Genomic DNA, 20,776 nt, shown 5'->3' with positions numbered 1-20,776 from the left:
CCTGGATTTTGTTGTCAGCAGCCAAGAACAGATCTCTACACAAACTCTCTCTCTCTCTTTATTGCTCTGTGCATGAAATATAATTTAAACTTTGTCAGGATGATTGAGCTGCCCCGTGCTTGCCTGCTGTGCAACGGCAGCGAGAGGGGGGGTTAAAGCAGCCCCTTACCCCCCATCCCCGACCACAAATATGACACGACCCCTTCCGGTATGTAATCTACCTTAGATTACATGAAATTTGAGGCATGTAGAAGTAGTGGTGGGCAAAATGCAATTTAATCAATGCAAATGGTATCTAAAGCATTTCAACAAATTGAAACTGTTATATACTATAGCCCTGTTTCATAAAAGCAATAAAAACATAATTTATGGCACAGCGGAACATTAAAATAGCCATTAAATCTTCTTACATCACAAGACAAGTTTTAAATTAACAATTTTAATATACTTACTTTTTTCATTTTGTAGACTGCCATTTTCCAATAAAATCTGAAAAAAAATACGTAAAAAATAATTCATGGAATACTATACTTACATACTTAGTGTAACTAACAAGAATATGGCTCAAAATAGTTTCAAATGTTACAGATTTACAATTGGAGTAAAGTATTAAAAAATCTACTTTAAGACTAGAAAGAAAACTATACATTACAATATTCATACAAAAAATGTATACTTGATAGGTATATTGTAAAATAGCGACCACTATTTGTATTCACACGTTCATCAGTAATAGATAAGAACAGCTTTGGTCATTAATTCAGGTAAAGATCAGATAGTTTGATAATTTGGATCTGTTATGTAAACAGAGTAAATCCAACATTAGGTTGTCTTTGAGGATAAAAATAGCCAGTGTCAACTTCCTGAATCATCTTTGAAGGTATAGAACACCCATTTTCATCTGACCTAGCCTTCAATGATGATGTAGAACATGATAATGATGTATTTTCTACCTGGGCCTACAGAGGCAAAGAACTTTTATTATCCAGGTATATTATTGTCACCTTCCTGGGTCATCGGCGAAAGAGAAAAACAGCCAATGTCAACAACTTTGGTCTTCATTGGTAAAGAACAGCCATCGTCAACTACCTGGGTCTTCAGGGGTGAACTGTCAATTTCATCTTCCTGGGTCATCAGTGATGGCGACGAACAGCCGGTGTAACCCCCAAGGCTAATGATGTGCTTAATCATTTCCCTCCAATTATGATCCTCTGCAAGGAGATAGGGATTCCCAACAATAATCAGAAGGCTCTGAGCTCTAAAAAAATATCAATTTATTCATATTTTCATCATGAAATTAATTGTGTCACTCTAGGTGAAAAATATCTTAAAATAAACAAGTAGACAACATCCATAAGTATTGAAGCACATAAAAAAGAGAGGACGGACAGGAAAAAGTAAATTATAGAGTAGCTCGCTTCAAAAAGTGAATAACTAAGTTATGAGGAATACATTGATACCTTGTTACAGCAACATTCATCCTCTTTGGACTTGCAATAAATCCGAGTCCCCGTTTCACATCTGAAAGGACAATATCTTTCTATATACAAATTTGCTTATTTTCAGTATTTTAAAGGAAAAGCTAAATTGATGTACACCCGCATAAACAAAATTATCCCTTTGGTAGATAAAAGTTTTTGGTGGACAAGTTTGGAAATGGACACTACTAGTTTGTACCAACCAATCCATAAGTTTAAATAATTGTCCTGTCCTGAGGTAGTTGAATTTGTACAGCTAGTACTTCTGGTAGTGGACAAAATAATGACCGCCATTTCTTGACCCTTCAAACACAAATCATTTGAACATTTATACAATTATAATTTCTTATTGCTGTGCAATACTACTAATAGATATAATTGTCTAAGTCATTTGAAAAGCAACAAAGTGAAAGAATTTTCTTAAAAGCAAAGCTTTTCTATAATTAGGGTTGGTCCGTACGTCCGTCCGAGATAGATAGTTTTTTTTTGTTAATTTAGGCATGTTAGAATTGTCCTATCGATTTCAAACTTTGCATGGTGATTCCTTTAGTAAGTAGCTACGTTTTAGAAAGCGTAGCAACTCTATAATCATTACCAGAATGTCCGTAAGTCCATTTTAAACATGTTGATTTTATACTTTTTAAACAACAAATTTTTATGTGTTCTAATTATCCGTTTGATCTGATTTTTTGTATATTAATTTCTGTGACAACAAAGCACAATATTATAAGCAAAGCAACTCTATAATTAAGTTCTAAAAATGTAAGTATGTCCATAAACATTATCCTGTATCAAGCAGTTTTTTAACAAATTTATTTACAATTTTGCTTCGACTCTTATGCTTTTATATCCTGATTATTCAGTTCTTACACTATTCAAGTGTTAATGTCCGTTTGTCCTACCGTTTCAGTGCTTTGCTTTTATGGATGTTGTCATCCTTGTTTACAAAAAGAAGAGATTGCTTCTTTTTTAGAGAATATTTTAATTAAAGGGGTTGATCTCACCATCTCTCCCCCAATCTGGAAATTACAAATTTGTTGATCCATTACTTTATAGAGTTTTTAATGGTTTAAGCTCAGAATTCGCTTTGTGTAAAAACTAAGGTGTAGCTTTTTTGCAGCACTACTTAGATCTCTTTACTGCTTTATTCCTAGAAAAATTATATTTTTATGATTGTTTTCCTGAAATTCTTCAACACTGCCAACCTATATAAAAAGTTATATAAAGCAAACAAAGTGTTTATGTCTGTCTGCCCTTTTGCAATGTTATGCTGAAGGGAATAAATTAATATCTATAAGAAACAGTATTAGGACTGGTAAAAAATTGAAAATTTGGTAGAAATACTCCAATAGTTTACGAAATTTCATATTTTTTTCTGTATAAGTGGTTCCCCCCCCCCAAAAAAAAATTATATTTCTACTTTTTAAAGTCTTTCAAAGTTGTTCTGTAATACAGACTCTGTATGATCTTAAACAGCTTTACTGCTCTTAAACGCAATCGTCCTTGTTTAATTCATATTTAAACTTGAATAGTCAAAAATTAATTCTCTTTTGAAACACAACATTTGCTGAGGAAAATTGGAACAGACGATACGAACTATAAGATATAATTAGGTATAGAAGATGATTAAATCATTTACCCTAATTCCATCAATGTTAAAAGTTCGCAACAACTCTCTTATTTTCGATACTTGTTTCCTAAAAGTTAAAAATAAGATGAAAAGAAAAATAAACTAAATAAATCAATTTTATTTTTAAAACACAAACTAAAGTTTTGTTAAACTATTAATTGTCGTAGGCACACTGAGGGCCGAACAATCTCTTGTTATAAAGAAGTTGCGCTCTTGATTCATGTTATGAGAAATAATTCCAGTTTCTTTAGGTTTGACGGATTCTCCTGGAAGTTTTTGTACTTGTATTAACTGTTATATGAACTCTGACGGACAAACAGCAACCCCCAATAATTACAATGCGCTACTACTGAACCATACCTGTATGGAGATATAATTCCAATTTCTTCAGGCTTGACGCTTTCTTCTAAAAGATTTTGTGCGTACACGCACACCTGCCATACCTCCTAAACAAAAAGACCATCAAATGAGTACGGATTCCCTCAAATTGCCTTGTCGAGCAAAAAAAAACAACCCCCTTTCCCCCATCCCTTAAAATTACAGGAAGTGATTAGAGAATAAAACAGTCTTATTTTCAATTTATTTTTAATTTTATTTTGCTAGACACTTTAAGTGAGTGAGTATTTACTTAAAAACAGACGAACAAACACCCAATTACTTTGCATAACAAAATATATGTTTTCAATATAAATAGAATTTAAGAACTTAAAGTACAAAAAGACAAGGCATAAGAAACATTTTGAAATTCAGATCTGACTGGTTTTATCTTTCATCATGGATGCAGGGATATTTAACAGAAAAAACAGTGTTCTTTCGACCAATTTTCTCACAATAATTTTTAGCTCACAATATGAGGGAGCAAAGAAAAGGTAGCACTTCAAAATTTCAATGTTAAGAGGGTATCAATTCCACACCCCACTTCTGCAAAGTTTCTAACTATATCTAAGAGTTGAGACGTAATAAAATATGCTGCACCATAAGAATTGAGGTGAGATAAAATCTATCATTGTACTATTCCTGATCCTCCATGTTTTATTCACTTTTCATAATTCAATTTTCAAATATCTTGTTTGACTTCAAACATATTCTTTTAAATTTTCATTTTTTAGAATAACATTTCATTTGAATAAATTGTGAGTAGCAAATCTGCTCTATAGAAGTTGTAACTACATAATTTTGATTCCTAAAAAGTTACCAAATGTATTAGCGGTAGCGTCACTTACATATATATAGGGGAACTGCATTGCCGCGTAAGGATGATTTTATTACAAGCTTGTTTTTATCATTGCTAATCGAATAAGACTAAAAATGTTCATCTAGGAGCCTAAAAATTCCTTAGGTATAAAGTAGATGGTAAAATGACCTAATAAAAGACGCAAAATTTTTACAAGTCTCGCCAAATACAAACATTTAATAAAATAAATCTTGATTAAAATGTTGTAGATATGACTAAGCCTTATAAATTTTCTAGAAAAATTCTAAAATACGGTTGTGAGATTTGGGTAGGGTAAGGTTAAAGAAAGGGATGAATAGTTTGGAAAACATAAAATTTTTATTATGTTCAGAAAAATGTATAAAATATTAATATATAACTCTGCAGTGTATTTTAAATTAGGATTAATATTCATTGCATGTTCATTATGCTTTTAAATAATCAGACCTATATAGCTGTTGTTTAAATTAAGTTTATCCTATATTCCTGCTTATTTTGATTAGATTCAAAATGATATGCTTTTTGAATGAGCCTTAATACATATATCCATTCCCCAATATTTTTCTCATATCCCTAATTTTTCTATAAATTCAAATTATCTTAATTCTCTTAATTTAGAAGCTACTCTTTAGTTTACAACTTGATCCATCTTTGTACATAGTTTATTTACTAGTTGATTTATTAACTGTTTATTTGTATTTAAAAAGAGATATCATAAAGAACATGTCCTTATAAAAAAAGACAACCTGACATATATATTATAATTTAAATCTTTATAATGCTTTTTATTTTAACCTGACAAATGTATTATAACTCAAATAATATAAAAGTTGTTTTCTTTTTATTATAAATTAAATTTCTATGGATGTATAAATGCCAGTGTTGGATGTATTTATGACATATAATTGAAAACGTATGGATGTGTAAATGCCAGTGTCGGATGTATTTTTGACATATGTATAAAAAATATTGGATGTATTTTTGCCAGTGTTGGATGTATTTATGGCATGAGAATCGATTTTACTGTCATTTATACAGTAAAAATCCAGTTTGTCATAAATACATCCATTGCACATAGGGGCAACAAGGGGCAACAATTCACCACCCCCAAATCAAGTTTTAAACATTCTATGAGTATTATCATACCCAATGTACATCAGATTTCAAAGGAATCGTAAAAATACGCTTTTTAAGTAAGCATTCTAATGCATGGAAGTCAAGAAATGCAAAAATTTTCTTACAGAAAAAGGCATACTTTTTGTGTTTCACCAACAGTTTTAAAAGTATTATAAAATCTCTTAAAATTAACGTAATTAGACAAAATAACTTCTGATGAGTCATGCATTACATATATTTTGACAGTATAATAGAAAAAAACACAAATTGAAGAAATTAGTCCTAAATAATTCTAGTTGAAGTCAAGATTTTAGTTTTTATTTGTTTGTTTTTTGATCAACATTTGAGAAGACAGTAAGAGGAAACATGTTTTCGCCGGGTGTCGCCGGCTAAAAAAACGATATTTGATTACCCAAAGACATATTTTAATCGCCAGTACTGGTTTCATTTACCCCCCCGCGCCCCCAGTAGGGGTTTTTAGCCCGTTTTCTGAACGTGGGTACACGAAAAGCTTGTAAGAAAAGGCCTTTAAATGCGCTTTTAAAGTCAAAACTTAAGATATAATTCAAATAAATACAAGACACAAAAACATAGACATATTGGGAAATATTTATTCTGACTTAGAATTAAAGTTAATAATAAATATTTTCAAGTTCTATTGCACTAAATGATGAAGAGGAGAGGGGGGGGGGGCTAAACCTAAATCTAAACCTCTTTATGTTTGATGTTTTAATGTAGTTAAATAATCCTTTCTATAGATTATTACAAATATCAGGGATCTAAAGGGATAAGACAAAGGTCAATAAATTGTTGTACATCCCCAATGATAATACACAAAATTACCCCTTGTGTAGATTAAAGTTATTAGTTAAAACGTTTGAACACACAACTGTAAAACTTTGGGTACTAGTGTTATAAACAGCCCAATGTCCCCTACCTCACTGCGGAAAGGTAAAGTTAATATGCAAATAACGTGAGGTTCTTATAATCATTCTAAATTGTAATTAGCAAGTAGTCTTCTGTCTGTCTATTGGTAATGCTTTGTTTTTAAATTATGTAGTTACAGGGTATTCATGTTTAAAGTCAGCAGTTTTATTTAGAAAGGGAGGGGACTGTTAATTACACTAGTCCCCAAACTTCAAAGTTTTATAATAACGTTTTTATATTCGTTAGCATAAGAACTTCAGGAAATTTAATTGATTTTTTATTGGTTGGTTCATTAAGATGAGTGTCAAAACTTTTCAACCACTAATTGTCATCTACAGACAAATAATTTTGTAATTTAATTTATTAAATATGTATTTATTAAATATGTATCAATATTGGGGATGTACATATTAATCGGTTATTGTTTTGTTCCTTAGATCCCTAGGTGTTAATATATAATACAAAGTAGCTTGATGTCTGTTTGTCTGTCCGCCCATCCCTTAAGATCTTGCTAACCACTAAACTGATTGAATTCTACTTTTCAGGGAATATATCTACTGGTCCTGTGGTTGTTTAAAGATCTTCTTCAAAAATAAAAATCCCCCTCAATTTTTTCATATTTCTATAATTAGGGTCAGTCCGTCCGTACGTCTGGTACAGTTAGCTCTTTTACTTAACTTAAACAGGCTAGAATTGTCCTATCGATCTCAAACTTTTCACGCTGATTTCTACAACAGTTAGGTACGACTTAGAAAGCACAGCAACACTATAATCGTTACCAGAAAGTCCGTACATCCATTTATAACAAGCTGATTTTTACTTTTTTGACAACAAATAATGGTTTTGAATGTTAAAAATATCCTATTCATCTGATTTTTTGAATACTGATTCCTATTTCAATAACGTCTATTGTTATAAGCGAAGCATCTCTTAAATCAAGTCCTAAAAACGTCAGTATGTCCTTAAACAGTAACACGTATTTAATCAGTTTTAATTACAATTTTGTATAGACATGCATTAATATTCAGTTCTGACACTTCACAAGTGTTAATGTTCGTTTGTCCTTCCATTTCAGAGCTTCGCTTCTTTCATGGATGTTGTCATCCTTGTTTAATTACCTCTTTGGACAAATCTCCTAGAGGCTAGGGGCGAAGCCGCTAGTGTACATATAAACAGTAAACAAGAATCATAATATCATTATAAATATAGATATTAGTTAATAAAAATTTATGTTAATCATGCCCACATTTATAATGGATTTATTAAACATAAAAATAAAGTGAAACTTGTAGCTTGCTATAATAAGGATCCCCATCCACCCCCATTTACACCATCCCCTCCCCTCCTACTGAAATGAATTCCATGACCCCACTTTTGACACTTTGAACACTAAAATCGGACTACAATTAACCTAGTTACACTTTAAAGGGCCCAAAAAGCTAGTGATAGGGTAGCTGCGCTACTAAAAAATTCTCATATTGCTCTGATAACCAAAACCCCTAATTAGACATTTAAACACGAAATTCAAGATAGTTGATGGATAGATAGATGGATAGATAGATGGATAGATAGATGGATAGGTAGATGAATAGATATATGGATAGATAGATGGATAAGTAAATGGATAGACAGATGGATAGATGGATGGATAGATAGAGGGATAGATTGATGGATGGATAAATTGATAGTTGATGGATAAAGAGATGAATAGTTGATGGATAGATAGATGGATCGATATATAGATGGATAGAGAGATGGATAGAGAAATGGATAGATAGATGGATAGATAGATGGATAGATAGATGGATAGATAGATGGATAGATAGATGGTTAGATAGATGGATAGATAGATGGATAGATAGATGGATAGATATATGGATAGATATATGGATAGATATATGGATATATAGATGGATAGATAGATGGATAGATAGATGGATAGATAGATGGATAGATAGATGGATAGATAGATGGATAGATAGATGGATAGATAGATGGATAGATAGATGGATAGATAGATGGATAGATAGATGGATAGATAGATGGATAGATAGATGGATAGATAGATGGATAGATAGATGGATAGATAGATGGATAGATAGATGGATAGACGGATGGATAGATATATGGATAGATAAATGGATAGATTGATGGATAGATAGATGGATAGGGTAAGGGGGGGCTATTTTCGGGAGGGGTTAATCTGGTAATTTTCTATCTACCTTCATAAAATGACCTTTATCTCCATGTTCCTTTCAAATGACAGAAAAAAACATAAAAGCAAATTTGTTTGTTGTTTAATTACCTACAAAAAAGTATAAAATGAAATTTTTGTGAGATGGATTTTAAGGGTGCTAAATAATTAAATCCCCTTTTTGGTTGATTTGCCCCAATGTGCATTGCACTGGCGAAAACACATCCACTGTAAATTTGCTGGATGTGTAAATGGCAGTCCCCCATATTTTTGCATATTATTAATAGTCATCACAAATGCAAAAGTTTACTTTAAAGTGTCGGGTTTCAAACATGGATGACTACTTCCATGAGAATAATATGTAAGTAGAAAAAGATTAACTTTATGTATTGTACCGAACCATCTTTGCACCCTAAATCTAAATACATTTTTCAAAAGATCAATGTTTTATCCTATAGTTGTAAAATAAAATATATTTCTATGCTTATTATAAGTACGTGAGCAATAAGGCAGTACAATAACTAAGTGACGGTGCATGAACGAACAACAGACCAACCGCCACACAAAATTGCTGAGTTGCATCGCTGTCAAAACAACACCTGAGGATTAAACCATGAGGGAGAGTCTTGTTCCCTAATATTGTCTCCAATAACACCATGAAAAACCAGCGGGTGACCCAATCCTTTGCGTGGCAGAACAGATGAATTTAGAAACCTAGGTTCAGCGCAATATTTTTTTTGTAATATAAACAGAATAAGATTTAAACATAAATGCACAATGGACGGGGGTTAATGCAACCATCTAGTAATCAGTGCACAAATGGCACCTAGAATCCGAATTTCTTCATGAAACTTGGCATGAGTAATCGTTGGTATTTGTGCACTGATTACGAGATGGTTGCATTAACCCCCCCCCCCCCCCCCCCCCACCCTTATTTAATACCTTGGGATATGAATGTCTATTTAAGCAAAATTTGGTGTCAGTACAGAACACATTCCTTCCAAACCATGTAATTAGAAATATTACAAGGATTAAAAATAAGGAGCTTTCCTGTCGACAATTTTCTCTGCTCCTAGGGGAATCAGATCGTTATCATAGAACAACTTGGAGGGAATCTTTAGGATATCTGAAGGAAAATATAACTTTAATCCTTAATTTTTACAAAAAAGTAACATGTCTCTCTGTCTGCATTTTAGAATCTCTCTAACCACTTAACCAATATGGTTCACCTTAATTAAGGGGGGGGGGGAGTTCTAACACTTTTACGTAAACAGTGATTATAGGCTTTGTCTTTGGACTGAGAGGATAGGTTATTAGGGATAAAATCATTCTTATATGATGAATTTCTCCCAGATTTAAGATTTTTTGGATAGGCCTCCAGGTTCCGGAGCTTCAGGCCTCCAGGTGGTCTCTGTACAGGTAAAAATTTAAAATAAGATTTTTTTTGAAGAGTTAGAGGTTACCTTACTAAACAAAATATACTTCTTTTTGATTGTTATTCACATATTTGAAGAAAAAACATACATATTTTGTCTCATAAGCTGATATCTAACTCTTAAAAAAAAAATTACATTTTTACCTGTAGAGAGACCACCTGGAGGCCTGGAGCTCAGGAACCTGGAGGCCTATCCAAAAAATCTTAAATCTGGGGGAAATTCATCATATAAGAATGATTTTATCCCAAATAACCTATCCTCTCAGTCCAAAGATAAAGCCTATAATCACTGTTTACGCAAAAGTGTCAGAACTTCCCCCCCCCCCCTTAATACCCAATATTAATGTAACGAGAACATAGTTTAAAGTCGATAGGAGGATGCTAACATTAACCATTACTGCAATCATTTAAGAACGTATTTGCCCATCATAAATGTGGAAAAGCTTTGCTTTTCATATTTGAGCTTGTTATAGCTTCGCTACTTGTGTATATAATTAACCTTGTATAGTTCCATAAGTATAAAAGTTACATCCCTGTATGAGATCTGTAATTTCTTGTTAGTTTAGTAAGTAGAATTGGGTCATAGCCGCCGTGGTCTGCAAACTTGTCCTTGTCCTAAAAAGAATGACAATTAAGATCTCATAAAAATATATAATCCTGAATATTGATTTGCATTATATTTGAATATCTACCTGCATATAGACAGGCAACCTGCTTAGCCGTTCCAGGTACGACTGTTCCAGTCCATACATGCATGCCATCTGTGACTGGAGGACAGGGCCAAGCTGTTGTGGATCACCGGCTAGGACAACCTGGCCGTTATCTGAGTGAACCATCCCCAAGGGAATAAGGGTCTCTGATATGGTTTTCTTTTTGAATTCAAAATTTCACCAAATTTCACCAAAGATTAAGAAATTGCTAAATGGCAGGTAAAGTAAAGTTAACGCATAAGGCATACGCTTACGCCATTATCCAGTATGTCAAAATTATTATTAACAATGCACACTACAGGAAGCACACAGCAAAAAATTAAACTTACACTTACGTTTTCTATAGAACTGTGTTATTTTTTTGAAGATTTAAAAAAGACTTTAGAAATAATACCATTCTGGATCTAAAAAAAATCATTCCTGGTTCTGTTAACTGTCCAGCTTCATCAATAAAAATGTGGGTAAAGTGTCCATATCTTAGCTTCAGCTTGTACAGACTACCCACAGTTCCACATGTACCCACAACAATCTTAATAATAAAATATGTGGTAAAGTGTCCATATCTTAGCTTTAGCTTGTACAGACTACCCACAGTTCCATCCACACGTACCCACAACAATCTTAATAATAAAAAATGTGGGTGAAGTGTCTTGTATAGGCTATCACATACTATTTCAATTAATAGTGACTGTGACCCTAGCATCTAGGGGCTCTGTATTGGAAGGGTTAGTGAAGGAGAGAAAGACAGCCTAAAATCAGCGAAAGACCTATGTAAAGCTTCCCTAAAATGGATAAATCAATCAGTGGTTATCGAAAACTTAAGCTGCAAAAACCTCACTTTAAAAAAGATATACCCAAGGGCCAAAACTATCCGAAAGAAACTAAATATGTGGATATTTTTCAGTAGTGGAGAGGACATTGGAATGTAAATCATACTGGTTCCCAAAGTGCCCACATATCATTTTTGAAAAGTATATACTTTCCGGAAGCCAATCTTTATGGGGAAGGTATTTTTAGAAAGGGGAAAATGTGTAGAAAACACCCATGTAAATTAGAAAATCCGCAGAAATCATTTTTAAAAGTTATTGGCAAACATTTGCAATGTTAATTTGCAAAATTAATTTTATGCCCTAAATGACATATTCTGAAATAAATCTTTTATGAAAGTTTATTATCTTTGAGTTTAGGACATGCTTAAGACGTAAAAAATATTTTCAGTGTTACTTTTTTCGCCCTACATGTGAAAAAAGGCATTTCTCACATTTTATTATAGAAAATTGCATATAAACAAAATAATTATTTTTTTCTACAGTCAACACAAAAATTGGCATAAAATCTTTCATTTTAAATGTAAAAGTCAGATAAAGAATCCTTTTTAGAGCAAATATAGTGCAAAAAGTAACCAAGACGTTTTAGCAAAGTATGAATATCTAATGAAATAGATACTTTTAAATTTTGATATACATATCAGATAAAAATATATAAAAAAAGAGATCAAAAACTATAAAACAAGGTATATATTTTTTTCACTCTGTCACTGAATAAAGAGCACTTTTAGGTTTGATTTTAACCAATGCAGCACTTAAACACTCATTTTTCAAGGTAAATAAACAAAATAAATGCAATTATACAATTAAGTCAGTTTAATAATACAGTAAGCCTTTTTGTAGCAATTTTTTTTTGTTGAAATTATTCTTTATTTCTATAATAAATTGTATTAAAATCTAATGATTTGAAAATTCGTAATTAAGAACTTCATTTTTACACTGTTTTGACATATAAATTACAAAGAAAAAGATTAAATCCTTTAAGTTTGAATAATACTTTATATATTTACATAATAAAAACATTAAAATTGTTAAAGATTAAAAAAAAAGATAAAAATAAGTAATTTTTAAAATCATTTTGTGTCGTCTTCATAAACTATTTCCCCTTTTATATTTTAGTCTGGTAGAATTCATAATTATAGATAACCTTTCTTGAGCATATATATGTTTTATTGAAATTAATTATAAGAATGTAAAACATTTTTTTATTGATTTAATATTAACAATTCACCTAACATTTTGTTATTTTACTTTTTTTTGAAACTCTTTTATTCTTATTAATAATTATATTTAACACAAAAAGCTCATAGGGAGTTGATAACCTTTATTTCTTGCTTTGTATTCTAATCAGGTATTTTATTTGACTAAATTTTTTAAAACTATACAGCATGCATGTTTGTGTCAATAATGAAGACATTACGGGTTTTTATGTACAAAAAGTTGTTTTAAAGCAAGAAAAAAATATAATCTTTCTAGTGACTAATATACAATTTCGTAGTTTTATATATGTCTGTATTTTGGTTTCTAAAAAAAGTACTATACCAACAAACATGCATGCCTGAAAATTAGTTTAAATATTCGTATTAAACAGGAAAAAGAAACTAAGTCGTCGTTATAATTATTGTTTGTTATTTTTGGTGTAAGGTTTTTTTTAATGAAACTTTTTTGGATCTCGTGAATTTGATTTCTGCAGATTTTCTGGTTGCCAGAAATGAAATCTACGCATCTTTTTTAGCTAGATGGCATTTGTCTGGTTAAGATTGGATAAAAAATTCTTTGGTTGGTTAAATTTAATAAGTGTGTGCCCAAACATCTTCATCATAATTGGAATGTGAATTGATTTCTCGGCCATTATCTTATCTCAAACAAAATTTTGAAAATTAAAAAAATCAGGATGTGGATACATTTTTGCACAATAAATACCTTTGAAAGTGCAGCTTTAAGCAAGGCATCTCCATCACTGATATAGCTGTAGGGCTTCAGTACGCCAGGTATATTCTCATCCAGCCGCTGGAAGGCATTCAATCTGGCTAGATCACCTACGTGACAAAACAACATTGATTGATGACTTATTTGTTTGCAATATTCAATTTTATGCTTTTGTATTATCCAACCCCAAAATTTTTAAACCATTTAAATTTCCAAAAGATCAAAGGAGATAAAATCACAACATATAAAAGGTATCAATAAACTTGGCCAGAAGTATGTGGTGTATATTCACCAAGCACAATAATAATAATAATAATCATTTGGGGGTGAAATAAGAAATGTCGTCATTATTAGACCTCAAAAAAATCCCTGAAAACTATTTAATCATGAAATGATAGCAAATACTTCTTTTGAATTTAATGCCTTTTTAATAAACACGTCTTTGTTTAACACTATCACATACCTGTCCCAGGACGCATCCTGCCTGTGTTGACCAGCCTGATGGCAATCAGGTCTGCGGAGCTGTTGGTCGGGGTGGCCACAAGGATCCTGACACCAACAAAATACCTTATTATATGAGTATTAGCATTTTAGTAGCGAAGCTACTCTTTAATTCACTTTGTTTGTCCATCTGCCCCGTAGCTATTCGGGAAATCTGAAGTCACCCCTTTTCCTGAATATACATTTTTCAACGAAAAAAGTATACTTTTGTGTCATTTGACATTTGACGATTTATAATCTCAACTCGTTATACACTATACAATATTTTTTGTCAAGACCATAGTAGACCTTAACTTTTTCATTCATTTAGCCCTATTTAACAGAAACCAAGTATATCAACTAAAAAAATGTCTTAGATTACTATTGGAAGTTGCTTAACATCTCTTTCGGGAGAGACCCCTTTGGTGTATTTTGTATGAAATATAACAGGATTATTTCCTAGCGTCTGTGTGAAGTAGAAATATTTGCAACACAGCCTCAACTACGGTCATTGTTTTTCCGGTACCTGAAAAGAAACGGTCGTGATTTTACACCAGATTATTATGTGCTCTAATAAAGTGAAACTCTTAGCTGGCTTAAATAACGATAACCCCATCACCTTCCCTCCTACTGGATGAACGAACTAACCAATAAATGATGTCCATGTTAGCAACCTAAATTGACGACAATTTTTCCCCTATCATAATATCTATGGTTAAAGGACTAAATATATTTCAAGACATTTATATTATTAGAATTGGTGTGGTCTTATGAAACTAGGTACATTTTTAAAAATAATGACTTATCATTAAAAGTATATCTTACTTAAATGAATTTTAATTATGAACAGGATAATAATATCTAGTTTTAATTTTTTGAGGGGGGGGGGGCCTGGGGAGGGCAATGTTATTTGTTCACGATATCTTAGGTAACACACAGACAGACAAACATTCTGTAACTTTATTATATACCTGGCGGACCATAAATAATATAGGGGAAAGGTCTTCCTTCGCCATTTAAGATTCTAGTAACGGCACTCCTCTAAAACATTTTTTAATTTTACAATATATTTATTTTCGTTTTCATAAGTAATAAATTTCAAGGCAAAATTAACTAAAAAATGGCTCAAACCTGCTCTGGATTCAAGTTTGGATTATTCCATTCCAACTTTCTAGAATTAAAATACCCAGTTAACAAAAAAAATAAATTCACAAAAGGGCTTTAAATTGGCCATGATAAATTGGCAATGATTATTCATACAAATAGTTGTCAAAATCAAATGAAAAAGAATCTGAAAGTAATATAATTTTGCCAATAAAAAGTTTGTTAACTTTTTTCCTTTGAAGCTTATTATTATTAATAGCATCCATCATTCCAGATCCATACGCTGGAAGCTCCCCTTGCCTCAGATAAAACTCATGTTCTAGCCTAATCTTATCTTTGGATACTTCCCTTCTTAGGGAAGGTATTTGAGCAATATTTAGTGGTGTTACAAAACAATTTTCTTCTTCTGGTTGCATAGTTTCTTGTTTTCGTTGATTTTGAGCAATTTCTTGAACTTTATTTGCTGCGCTATGATTTAACCCATTTTTGAGAAACTTGGGATTTCTTTTTAATTTCTCAAATTGTAACTTCTTGCAATTATCAGCCAAAATAAAATTAATTTGCGGAGTTTTCATTGTAATCTTTTTTGGGAAAAGAATGTCAAATCCTAGGTTGTCAACGGATGTTTGTATGGCCTGGTGTTGACGGCGGTATTGGGTTCGATTCATCCGGAATACTGCGTTGTACACTTCACCGCAGTAAGTCTGATTATATATAATATTCTTCATACCCTATTATGTAATGTAGTAAGCTTTTTTTGGATGTAGCGAAGGATCTTGCTAGCCGCTAAACCGATATGGTTTTCCTTTGCACTGAAGCTTCTTATTGGTCCAGGGAACTTTATTGGAGGAGAATATCTCAACCCTTCAAATAAAATCCCCCCCCCGAAAAAAATTTCGCTTTTTCTTTTTTAAAATTAAATGAAAGTAGAGGGGTGGGGCCAAAATTTCCCTCCTCCCACACATTAAGTGCCCCTAGAGGCTTCTTTGTTGCTTAGCTGCTGGATTTAAATAACTAGAATCTTTTTTTTGTAACCCGTGAGTGTGACGTTTGCAATTATTCATGCTTCTGCTGCTATTGTGTGCGCTAAATATATAATTAGAGTAGGGGGAATGCCTTGCGCAACTCATTAAAATGTAGAGGTAGGACTTCAAGATCAAAGGCTTGGTTGTCAGTATGAGTTTGGGATACGTAATTTTGCAGTTCATTAGCAAGATTTGGTTCAGAGAGGCACGAAAATGTGACTTTAAGATGTATCCCGTCATCACAAAAACATGCTATATAAAGATTGCAATTTAATTACATTTAATTTACATGTTATCATTGAAAAATACTGTAGGTACAAAACGTATATCAAATAATATTAATCCCTGTTGAAAGCTTGCATCAAATCTAAGAATAAGGTCAGACTTTCTTACATCTTCAATACATCCTGTAGTGTACAGATATGTTATCAGTAACATTTTTGATAGAGTAATTGTCTTTGCTATGTTCTATAAAACTAAGAATCATCTCATATGCGAGAGTTTTTACCTATGCATTCAAAGTTAAAAGTTTTCTTGTCTGAAGGAGTTTACTCGCTTTAAAGAAAGTATAAAAAATTTTAAGATTCCAAAAATTTTAGGATATAACTCCAATTCTATTCTTCCATCTTCATGTTGAAAATACATGTATTAAGATAAATATTCATTAAAATTAATTATTGCTTCGCAACTATGATTAGCTGATTTACTTGTTTTGTACATAACCTTGCTTTGCAAATTTCAGTGCCAAGTTTGCAAATAAAACAACATTTCTTCCTTTAAATATCAAAATAAATTACACTTTCTTCTTCAAATATAGACAAACATAAATTCTAATATTTGTTTGGTTGTTAGTTTTTAAGGAAAACCATTTATTGTATGTAAAAGTACAAGTTTACTTTTAAATAATGCCCTTTATCAATTAGAATAACACTGCATTTAACAATTCAAAAATTCTATTAAACAGCTGTTTTTATAGGTCATAAAAAGTACTACATTATGATTACGAAATGATTTCATTTAAATCCCCTCTTAGTTATTTTTTTTTAATTTGGAAAGGCTTAAACCATATCATGTTCAATCTTTGTACCATCCTTTCGACAACAAATGTTATGCAATTTAAAAAAAGAGTCCATGTTAATATTCTTCATCATATTAGAGGAGGTTTGCCATTTTAAATTAATGAAAAATATAAAAAAATTAAGTTTTTATGGCCTTCTAAAGTTGTTACCCTGGAATTCACGAAATGTAGATACAAAAATCTCCCAAAAAATTATTTTTAAATTATTTTTTGTTTTACTTGCTATTTAATCAAATATTAACTTAGGACGTAATGTAATACCATTTTAGAAACGTCGTGCAACAGTCAAATATTTAAATGTTGCTGATTCCTTCGTAAACTGGACCATCTGGGTTGCGAGGGTTCAACAGCAATACAGAATCTCCTAACACTAAACTTGGCCGACTTTCCTGAAAAATGTACGCGGCATTGGTCATGTTTTTGTTTTGTTTGGGTATGATATATATCTATTGTTAGTTTGACTTTAAAATAGCCATTGATAGGTAAATTGAGAAGCAATGCTTCAGGAACGGAAAAAAAAACAATTTACTTTTAGGTAAGGAATAATCGATTTATTAAACCATCTTTTAGCTTGCTATGGTCACCCAATAGCGTCTATAGCGTCCAGGATTATAAAAGACGGTTTTTCTATTGCCAATTTTACGCTGAAAATGGCGTCGGAAGAAGTATCTTACCAAAAGTCCCGGAACAGTCAAGGATAAGAAAGGTCCAGAGGGTGTCAGAAAAATGTTTGTCAAACTGTATTTCTCCAACTCCTTCAATATTTTATATTGCACTTTATAATGCTCTAGCCCCTAGGGACCTATATCTAAGATATGGTTTCGGGTTTAGGTAAACAGAAATAAATATTTTTCAATGTCAGGGAATTTGTATTTATTAGGGATATATATCTACATCATACTACATTTCATTATATATTGTACTCTCTGTTGCTATGTCAGGCGCATTTTATATTATACCGATCAAAAAACAGGGCAACTCTGACTCATTATCATGTTACGTAATGTTAAGACTTACAAACAAGGGTTGTTTAATTAAAGGGTTTTTATCAGCTGTTGTTAGAGGTTCACAATTTGACTAAAATATGTCGCCGCTGGCAAAGTAAACTCGATAGAAGTAAAATCCATATGAGCAATATAATACAATCCTGCATAGCAGTAAATTCTTCTATGAAGAGTAGGGTGCGTAGCTTTTCCACATAAATGTCCTTGCTAAGTTCTGCACTTAGAGAGGGAAACACGCTGTGTAGTTGTTCCATAAAGTCTGGCTATTATCATATATAGAAATTATAATTGGACAGGGATCAAGAGAGGGCAATTGACGACAAATTGTCATTTACATTCCCGATGTGGATACACAAAATTACCCTTTCTTCTGTAGATTTAAATTAAAGTTTACAAAGTTATTTAGCCAACCAGTAAGAGAAAGTGTTTAAAAAACGTTGGGTATCAAAAATTTCCTCTCTCAACCCGTTTTTTTTTAGTTTTATCACGGGGGTGGGGGTATGTAAGTTGTAGGGAGCTTACTATAGACTTGAGCTTACAAATGTGTAAGATTTCTACTGAAAAATTGCGGCCAAAAAAATTCTGACGCCTCCTGCAAAATGAAATATGACCGGTCAGCGGTTTTAAATTGATTTATTCTTTAATTTTCTATTCCTGTTGAAAGATATCATAAAATATGTTTGGAACAGGGAACGCCTCCAGACCGTTGTACATAAATTTTGGTGCCATTGGTCGATTATGCACACCTTTGATCACCCACGCATTCCTCAGCTATAGTGGGAACATTCTCAAATATTAGCGTCCCTATAATTTTTAATATAAATACAGTATTGTATAATGTATATTATCCAAAAACAAATTTTTACAGGAACAATTTTGTATTTTTGGTAATTTTCTTAATAAATAAATCTATTTTTCAATAATTTATCTTTTTTATCAAAGTGTGAAATCCCCCCCCCCCCCCCTAAAAAAATCATCAATTAAAAAAACTTCACCAAAGGAGTTGCTTAATTTTATGAATAGAAGCTGAAATCCAGATACGGATTAATTCCAAGCTTCCAGATAAAACACAAAATTGCATACTACCTTTTTTCTGTTAATATGAACAATTGTTTAAAAGTTATTTTGAGAATTCCTTTGAGGTAGACTGAAGGTTATTTTGATTAACTTCGTGATAATTTCTGTTGTTATTTAAGTTCGAATCAGGAAGAACAACATTTACTTCTGTATTTGTTTTAAATATACCTTTCTTCATCTTATCATAAAAATTTGTAAAGGTTTTTTGTCCTTTAAAATCGCGCTAACCAGTAAATCTCCCTTCTCATTTAAATATAGGACCACTGCTTTGGGCTCTGCCAATATTTTATTATAAAGAAATGTTCCGAAGAGTTAAACTTCAATTTTCCACTGAAACTGAATCAGTAATAAGAGAAGGGTGGAGTGCATAAGAACAAAAATAAGGGATGGTGCGAGTTTGTCTGAAGGACGTTGGTTTATAGATTTTGCACTTAATTAAGTATAATAAAGATATGGTCTGGGGACATTATTTTAGGCAGGGATCTGAAGGGATAAGACATTGTACCATAAGTTGACGAAAAACAATAATAACCCTTTTGTAATTATAATTATTGTTGGAAAAGTCTGGACACTGTTGGATTTGTATTACCTAACCAATCAAGATATAATAAAAGAACAAAACTTATAAAGCCAACGAAAAAAAGATTGTGTTAAAACTTGAGGTAACTAAATAATTTGCAGTTCAATGTATCCTTACTCCCCAGAAGTAATTGGTGCTTTATATACGGTTTTATTAAGATATACATATATTTTCCTAAATTTCTTCCAATAGAAAAATTCTGAAAGTAGAAAACGACAAGTCTATTTTCTCTGCCCAAATTTCTTCCGGTCAACCTAAAGGTTATCTCTGTGGAACCTAAATAAATTAGTGTCAATATGTAGGCTAATGAAAAGTTACAGGCCATATTAGTTTTAATCGAGTTTATAACTTTTTCTTATATTTTAGGTGTTGATATTATTCAGAAAATATTAATGATGAACATCTTATTTTAGCAGTTCAAAAGTATAACTAATACTTTTCATTAACATATCCCTTGCTAGGGCTAGGAATAATTGCAATTAATTTTCAATTTTTCTTTTATGAAAACCAACCTGATACCTTCTGAAGTTCAAGCTTACCTTTAACCGGAATTGAAAGATCTCCTGACCACTGAATAAGGTTGGATCTTTCTGAATGCTCCTGATTGTTGTCAGATAATGGCATTTTAATCTTTTCAATGGTGATAATCTGATGAATTGAAATATTAACACTGTTGAGTTGATGAAATTGTGATTAGACTATAGACACTTAAAATAATTGTCAAGTGAGTATAAAAGAAGTTTGTCTCAAATGATTAAAATTTGTCTAATTTTGAGAAAAAAAGCAACAAAAGAAACACGCGGTGAGAAACATTATGCATTATCGTTTTATATAAGATTAAGTTTACTATCGATACTATTTGTGGTGAATATTTGTTTCCTGATCACTATTGTTATGAACCGTGAGCTCTACTGTAGCTGTCTCGTTTAGCTCAATGTCTTCAAATACTGGACTTCCACTAAAGAGTGT

The 20,776-nt window shown here is 31.9% G+C and overlaps 1 protein-coding gene across 1 annotated transcript; it reads right to left on the bottom strand.

Annotated features, from left to right (window-relative positions):
• Positions 1-488: 488 nt before the first annotated feature.
• On the bottom strand, positions 489-20,763 carry LOC145317041 (RNA helicase Mov10l1-like). Its single transcript, XM_080157922.1, has 26 exons — positions 20,692-20,763; positions 20,347-20,460; positions 19,984-20,083; positions 19,288-19,376; positions 18,807-18,923; positions 18,296-18,415; positions 17,821-17,903; positions 17,459-17,535; positions 16,417-16,477; positions 15,280-15,750; positions 15,071-15,112; positions 14,911-14,980; positions 14,401-14,465; positions 13,923-14,010; positions 13,454-13,569; positions 11,127-11,232; positions 10,686-10,852; positions 10,530-10,608; positions 9,611-9,687; positions 9,158-9,274; positions 3,469-3,554; positions 3,118-3,175; positions 2,662-2,683; positions 1,716-1,783; positions 1,461-1,525; positions 489-1,258 (listed from the first exon to the last, which is right to left on the bottom strand). The coding sequence occupies exons 2-26, from the start codon at positions 20,429-20,431 to the stop codon at positions 982-984; spliced, it is 2,706 nt and encodes a 901-aa protein (XP_080014048.1). The 5' UTR covers positions 20,432-20,460; positions 20,692-20,763; the 3' UTR covers positions 489-981.
• Positions 20,764-20,776: the final 13 nt, after the last annotated feature.

This window comes from Acartia tonsa, chromosome 4 (genome assembly GCF_053477335.1).
Source record: "Acartia tonsa isolate MP-2025a chromosome 4, ASM5347733v1, whole genome shotgun sequence".
Lineage (NCBI taxonomy): Eukaryota > Metazoa > Arthropoda > Copepoda > Calanoida > Acartiidae > Acartia > Acartia tonsa.
This window is presented reverse-complemented; position numbering and strand designations above follow the sequence as displayed.

Coding starts and splice junctions, on each gene's coding strand:
- LOC145317041 (XM_080157922.1), bottom strand. CDS start 20,431: ATGCCATTATCTGACAACAATCAGGAGCATTCAGAAAGATCCAACCTT. Junction 10,609..10,685: donor GGTTGCCTGTCTATATGCAG/GTAGATATTCAA, acceptor CATTCTTTTTAG/GACAAGGACAAGTTTGCAGA. Junction 9,275..9,610: donor GAGCAGAGAAAATTGTCGAC/AGGAAAGCTCCT, acceptor TGCGCTGAACCT/AGGTTTCTAAATTCATCTGT.